Genomic DNA, 6,863 nt, shown 5'->3' with positions numbered 1-6,863 from the left:
GCGCCGGCCCTGCCAGCCTGGCCATGTCCCACGATGTCCCCACGATGTCCTGGCGCCGTCCCCGCGGTGTCCCCGAGCCGTCCCCGCTGTCCCACGGTGCCATCCCGGTGCCATCCCGGTGCCACGCCGGCGCTGTCCCCGCGGTGTCACTTGACGGGTGGCACCACCAGCACTTTGCACTCCCTCTTGGCGATCTTGTCCAGCGCCAGCACGGCTTTGTCACCCGGCGGCAGGTACAGGGGACGTCCCACCGGCGAGCCCACGGGCGGCGTGATGGCCCTGCGCTCCATGACACTGCCCGACCTGGGGACAGCGACACCCCAGTGTCACCCACAGTGTCCCAGTGTCACCCCAGTGTCACCCCAGTGTCACCCCAGTGTCACCCCAGTGTCACCCCAGTGTCACCCCAGTGTCACCCCAGTGTCACCCCAGTGTCACCCCAGTGTCACCCCAGTGTCACCCCAGTGTCACCCCAGTGTCACCCCAGTGTCACCCCAGTGTCACCCCAGTGTCACCCCAGTGTCACCCCAGTGTCACCCCAGTGTCACCCCAGTGTCACCCCAGTGTCACCCCAGTGTCACCCCAGTGTCACCCCAGTGTCACCCCAGTGTCACCCCAGTGTCACCCCAGTGTCACCCCAGTGTCACCCCAGTGTCACCCCAGTGTCACCCCAGTGTCACCCCAGTGTCACCCCAGTGTCACCCCAGTGTCACCCCAGTGTCACCCCAGTGTCACCCCAGTGTCACCCCAGTGTCACCCCAGTGTCACCCCAGTGTCACCCCAGTGTCACCCCAGTGTCACCCCAGTGTCACCCCAGTGTCACCCCAGTGTCACCCCAGTGTCACCCCAGTGTCACCCCAGTGTCACCCCAGTGTCACCCCAGTGTCACCCCAGTGTCACCCCAGTGTCACCCCAGTGTCACCCCAGTGTCACCCCAGTGTCACCCCAGTGTCACCCCAGTGTCACCCCAGTGTCACCCCAGTGTCACCCCAGTGTCACCCCAGTGTCACCCCAGTGTCACCCCAGTGTCACCCCAGTGTCACCCCAGTGTCACCCCAGTGTCACCCCAGTGTCACCCCAGTGTCACCCCAGTGTCACCCCAGTGTCACCCCAGTGTCACCCCAGTGTCACCCCAGTGTCACCCCAGTGTCACCCCAGTGTCACCCCAGTGTCACCCCAGTGTCACCCCAGTGTCACCCCAGTGTCACCCCAGTGTCACCCCAGTGTCACCCCAGTGTCACCCCAGTGTCACCCCAGTGTCACCCCAGTGTCACCCCAGTGTCACCCACAGTGTCCCAGTGTCACCCCAGGCAGTGCTGGCACCTCCCGGTGTCACCCCCGGTGTCCCCAGTGTCCCTTTGTCACATCCCAGTGCCCCCAAAACCCCGTCCCAGTAACTCCCAGTGTCCCCCAGTGCCCTCCCAGTGCCTCCCAGTGCCCCCAAAACCCCATCCCAGTGCCTCCCAGTCCCTCCCAGTGCCCCCAAATCCCCTCCCAGTGCCTCCCAGTACCCCCAAAACCCCATCCCAGTAACTCCCAGTATCCCCCAGTGCCCTCCCAGTATCCCCAACACCCTCCCAGTCCCTCCCAGCGCCCCCAAATCCCCTCCCAGTCCCTCCCAGTTGCTCCCAATCCCTCCCAGTACCCCCAAAACCCCGTCCCAGTAACTCCCAGTATCCCCCAGTGCCCTCCCAGTATCCCCAATACCCTCCCAGTCCCTCCCAGTCCCCTCCCAGTTGCTCCCAGTACCTCATGAGGTGGCTGCGGGTCGGCTGCTGGTGGGAGAAGGACTGGGAGCGTCCCAGTCCGGCCACCAGTTCGCGCACAGCCGGGGAACTGGGACTGCTCTTGCGGGATACTGGGCCGGCCTCGGGGGGGGCACTGGTGACACTGGCCGTGAACTGGAGCTTCAGCTTCATGTGCTGGGACAACTGGGAGGGGACAGGACAGGTACTGGGAGCACTGGGAGGCACTGGGAGGGGCTTGGGAGGGACTGGGAACAACTGGGAGCAACTGGGAGGGGGGTTTGGGGGCACTGGGAGGGACTGGGAGCAACTGGGAGGGGGGTTTCGGGGGGTATTTGGGGTACTGGGAGCACTGGGAGGGACTGGGAGGGGATTGGGAGGGACTGGGAGCAACTGGGAGGCACTGGGATGGGGTTTTGGGGGTATTTGGGGTACTGGGAGCACTGGGAGGGACTGGGAGCAACTGGGATGGGGTTTTGGGGGGTATTTGGGGTACTGGGAACACTGGGAGATGTACTGGGAGAGACTGGGAAGGGGTTTTGCAGCACTGGGAGTTACTGGGATGGGGGTTTGGGGGCACTGGGAGGGACTGGGATGTACTGGGAGGGACTGGGAAGGGCTTTTGCAGCACTGGGAGGGACTGGAATGGACTTCAGGATACTGGGAGAGCACTGGGATGAACTGGGAGAGCACTGAGAGTTAGTGGGAGGAACTGGGGCATACTGGGAGGGACCGGGAAGGTGACGGGACGGACTGGAATGGGCATACTGGGGATACTGGGAATGGGATAACGCTGGGAACGGTGGCACTGGGGTGGCACTGGTGGCACTGGTGGCACTGGGGTGGCACTGACCTCGAAGAGCCCGGCGCGCAGCGCCTGGAATGGGCATACTGGGGATACTGGGAATGGGATAACGCTGGGAACGGTGGCACTGGGGGCACTGGGATGGCACTGGTGGCACTGGGGTGGCACTGGGGTGGCACTGACCTCGAAGAGCCCGGCGCGCAGCGCCTGGAATGGGCATACTGGGCATACTGGGCATACTGGGAACGGGATAACGCTGGGAACGGTGGCACTGGTGGCACTGGGATGGCACTGGTGGCACTGGGGTGGCACTGACCTCGAAGAGCCCGGCGCGCAGCGCCTGGAATGGGCATACTGGGCATACTGGGCATACTGGGAACGGGATAACGCTGGGAACGGTGGCACTGGTGGCACTGGGATGGCACTGGTGGCACTGGGGTGGCACTGACCTCGAAGAGCCCGGCGCGCAGCGCCTGGAATGGGCATACTGGGCATACTGGGCATACTGGGAACGGGATAACGCTGGGAACGGTGGCACTGGTGGCACTGGGATGGCACTGGTGGCACTGGGGTGGCACTGACCTCGAAGAGCCCGGCGCGCAGCGCCTGGAATGGGCATACTGGGCATACTGGGCATACTGGGAACGGGATAACGCTGGGAACGGTGGCACTGGTGGCACTGGGATGGCACTGGTGGCACTGGGGTGGCACTGACCTCGAAGAGCCCGGCGCGCAGCGCCTGGAATGGGCATACTGGGCATACTGGGCATACTGGGAACGGGATAACGCTGGGAACGGTGGCACTGGTGGCACTGGGATGGCACTGGTGGCACTGGGGTGGCACTGACCTCGAAGAGCCCGGCGCGCAGCGCCTGGAATGGGCATACTGGGCATACTGGGCATACTGGGAACGGGATAACGCTGGGAACGGTGGCACTGGTGGCACTGGGATGGCACTGGTGGCACTGGGGTGGCACTGACCTCGAAGAGCCCGGCGCGCAGCGCCTGGAATGGGCATACTGGGCATACTGGGCATACTGGGAACGGGATAACGCTGGGAACGGTGGCACTGGTGGCACTGGGATGGCACTGGTGGCACTGGGGTGGCACTGACCTCGAAGAGCCCGGCGCGCAGCGCCTGGAATGGGCATACTGGGCATACTGGGCATACTGGGAACGGGATAACGCTGGGAACGGTGGCACTGGTGGCACTGGGATGGCACTGGTGGCACTGGGGTGGCACTGACCTCGAAGAGCCCGGCGCGCAGCGCCTGGAATGGGCATACTGGGCATACTGGGCATACTGGGAACGGGATAACGCTGGGAACGGTGGCACTGGTGGCACTGGGATGGCACTGGTGGCACTGGGGTGGCACTGACCTCGAAGAGCCCGGCGCGCAGCGCCTGGAATGGGCATACTGGGCATACTGGGCATACTGGGAACGGGATAACGCTGGGAACGGTGGCACTGGTGGCACTGGGATGGCACTGGTGGCACTGGGGTGGCACTGACCTCGAAGAGCCCGGCGCGCAGCGCCTGGAATGGGCATACTGGGCATACTGGGCATACTGGGAACGGGATAACGCTGGGAACGGTGGCACTGGTGGCACTGGGATGGCACTGGTGGCACTGGGGTGGCACTGACCTCGAAGAGCCCGGCGCGCAGCGCCTGGAATGGGCATACTGGGCATACTGGGCATACTGGGAACGGGATAACGCTGGGAACGGTGGCACTGGTGGCACTGGGATGGCACTGGTGGCACTGGGGTGGCACTGACCTCGAAGAGCCCGGCGCGCAGCGCCTGGAATGGGCATACTGGGCATACTGGGCATACTGGGAACGGGATAACGCTGGGAACGGTGGCACTGGTGGCACTGGGATGGCACTGGTGGCACTGGGGTGGCACTGACCTCGAAGAGCCCGGCGCGCAGCGCCTGGAATGGGCATACTGGGCATACTGGGCATACTGGGAACGGGATAACGCTGGGAACGGTGGCACTGGTGGCACTGGGATGGCACTGGTGGCACTGGGGTGGCACTGACCTCGAAGAGCCCGGCGCGCAGCGCCTGGAATGGGCATACTGGGCATACTGGGCATACTGGGAACGGGATAACGCTGGGAACGGTGGCACTGGTGGCACTGGGATGGCACTGGTGGCACTGGGGTGGCACTGACCTCGAAGAGCCCGGCGCGCAGCGCCTGGAATGGGCATACTGGGCATACTGGGCATACTGGGAACGGGATAACGCTGGGAACGGTGGCACTGGTGGCACTGGGATGGCACTGGTGGCACTGGGGTGGCACTGACCTCGAAGAGCCCGGCGCGCAGCGCCTGGAATGGGCATACTGGGCATACTGGGCATACTGGGAACGGGATAACGCTGGGAACGGTGGCACTGGTGGCACTGGGATGGCACTGGTGGCACTGGGGTGGCACTGACCTCGAAGAGCCCGGCGCGCAGCGCCTGGAATGGGCATACTGGGCATACTGGGCATACTGGGAACGGGATAACGCTGGGAACGGTGGCACTGGTGGCACTGGGATGGCACTGGTGGCACTGGGGTGGCACTGACCTCGAAGAGCCCGGCGCGCAGCGCCTGGAATGGGCATACTGGGCATACTGGGCATACTGGGAACGGGATAACGCTGGGAACGGTGGCACTGGTGGCACTGGGATGGCACTGGTGGCACTGGGGTGGCACTGACCTCGAAGAGCCCGGCGCGCAGCGCCTGGAATGGGCATACTGGGCATACTGGGCATACTGGGAACGGGATAACGCTGGGAACGGTGGCACTGGTGGCACTGGGATGGCACTGGTGGCACTGGGGTGGCACTGACCTCGAAGAGCCCGGCGCGCAGCGCCTGGAATGGGCATACTGGGCATACTGGGCATACTGGGAACGGGATAACGCTGGGAACGGTGGCACTGGTGGCACTGGGATGGCACTGGTGGCACTGGGGTGGCACTGACCTCGAAGAGCCCGGCGCGCAGCGCCTGGAATGGGCATACTGGGCATACTGGGCATACTGGGAACGGGATAACGCTGGGAACGGTGGCACTGGTGGCACTGGGATGGCACTGGTGGCACTGGGGTGGCACTGACCTCGAAGAGCCCGGCGCGCAGCGCCTGGAATGGGCATACTGGGCATACTGGGCATACTGGGAACGGGATAACGCTGGGAACGGTGGCACTGGTGGCACTGGGATGGCACTGGTGGCACTGGGGTGGCACTGACCTCGAAGAGCCCGGCGCGCAGCGCCTGGAATGGGCATACTGGGCATACTGGGCATACTGGGAACGGGATAACGCTGGGAACGGTGGCACTGGTGGCACTGGGATGGCACTGGTGGCACTGGGGTGGCACTGACCTCGAAGAGCCCGGCGCGCAGCGCCTGGAATGGGCATACTGGGCATACTGGGCATACTGGGAACGGGATAACGCTGGGAACGGTGGCACTGGTGGCACTGGGATGGCACTGGTGGCACTGGGGTGGCACTGACCTCGAAGAGCCCGGCGCGCAGCGCCTGGAATGGGCATACTGGGCATACTGGGCATACTGGGAACGGGATAACGCTGGGAACGGTGGCACTGGTGGCACTGGGATGGCACTGGTGGCACTGGGGTGGCACTGACCTCGAAGAGCCCGGCGCGCAGCGCCTGGAATGGGCATACTGGGCATACTGGGCATACTGGGAACGGGATAACGCTGGGAACGGTGGCACTGGTGGCACTGGGATGGCACTGGTGGCACTGGGGTGGCACTGACCTCGAAGAGCCCGGCGCGCAGCGCCTGGAATGGGCATACTGGGCATACTGGGCATACTGGGAACGGGATAACGCTGGGAACGGTGGCACTGGTGGCACTGGGATGGCACTGGTGGCACTGGGGTGGCACTGACCTCGAAGAGCCCGGCGCGCAGCGCCTGGAATGGGCATACTGGGCATACTGGGCATACTGGGAACGGGATAACGCTGGGAACGGTGGCACTGGTGGCACTGGGATGGCACTGGTGGCACTGGGGTGGCGGATTTTTTTGGATTTTTTGGGGATTTTTTTGGGATGTTTTTGGAGATTTTTGGGATTTTGGGGGGAATTTTTTTGGGATTTTTTTGGGGATTTTTTGGGATTTTTTTTGGATTTTTTAGAATTTTTGGGGGATTTTTTTGGACTTTTGGGGGGGGGTTTTGGATTTTTTTGGATTTTTTTGGGGTTTTCTTGAATTTTTTTTTTATTTTTTGGGGGGTTTTTTTTGGATTTTTTTTTTTCCCCAACACCCCCAGCATTTCCAGCATCCCCCCCTCACT

The 6,863-nt window shown here is 63.4% G+C and overlaps 1 protein-coding gene across 1 annotated transcript in view; it reads right to left on the bottom strand.

Annotated features, from left to right (window-relative positions):
* Positions 1–6: 6 nt before the first annotated feature.
* CUNH7orf43 (chromosome unknown C7orf43 homolog) overlaps positions 7–6,863 on the bottom strand; it is a 22,028-nt gene continuing 15,171 nt past the window's right edge. Inside the window, exons 6-10 of the mRNA XM_017741318.1 lie at positions 6,458–6,481; positions 6,325–6,380; positions 2,599–6,247; positions 1,750–1,931; positions 7–303 (exon numbers count right to left, since the gene is read on the bottom strand). Coding sequence (XP_017596807.1) covers positions 147–303; positions 1,750–1,931; positions 2,599–6,247; positions 6,325–6,380; positions 6,458–6,481 — 4,068 coding nt within the window. The 3' untranslated portion in view covers positions 7–146. The remainder of the gene's footprint in view (positions 304–1,749; positions 1,932–2,598; positions 6,248–6,324; positions 6,381–6,457; positions 6,482–6,863) is intronic.

The sequence above is a fragment of the Corvus brachyrhynchos genome, unplaced genomic scaffold (assembly GCF_000691975.1).
Source record: "Corvus brachyrhynchos isolate BGI_N302 unplaced genomic scaffold, ASM69197v1 scaffold418, whole genome shotgun sequence".
In the NCBI taxonomy this organism is placed as follows: domain Eukaryota; kingdom Metazoa; phylum Chordata; class Aves; order Passeriformes; family Corvidae; genus Corvus; species Corvus brachyrhynchos.
Note: the sequence above shows the minus strand (reverse complement) of the source record. Positions and strands in the feature narration are given on the sequence as shown.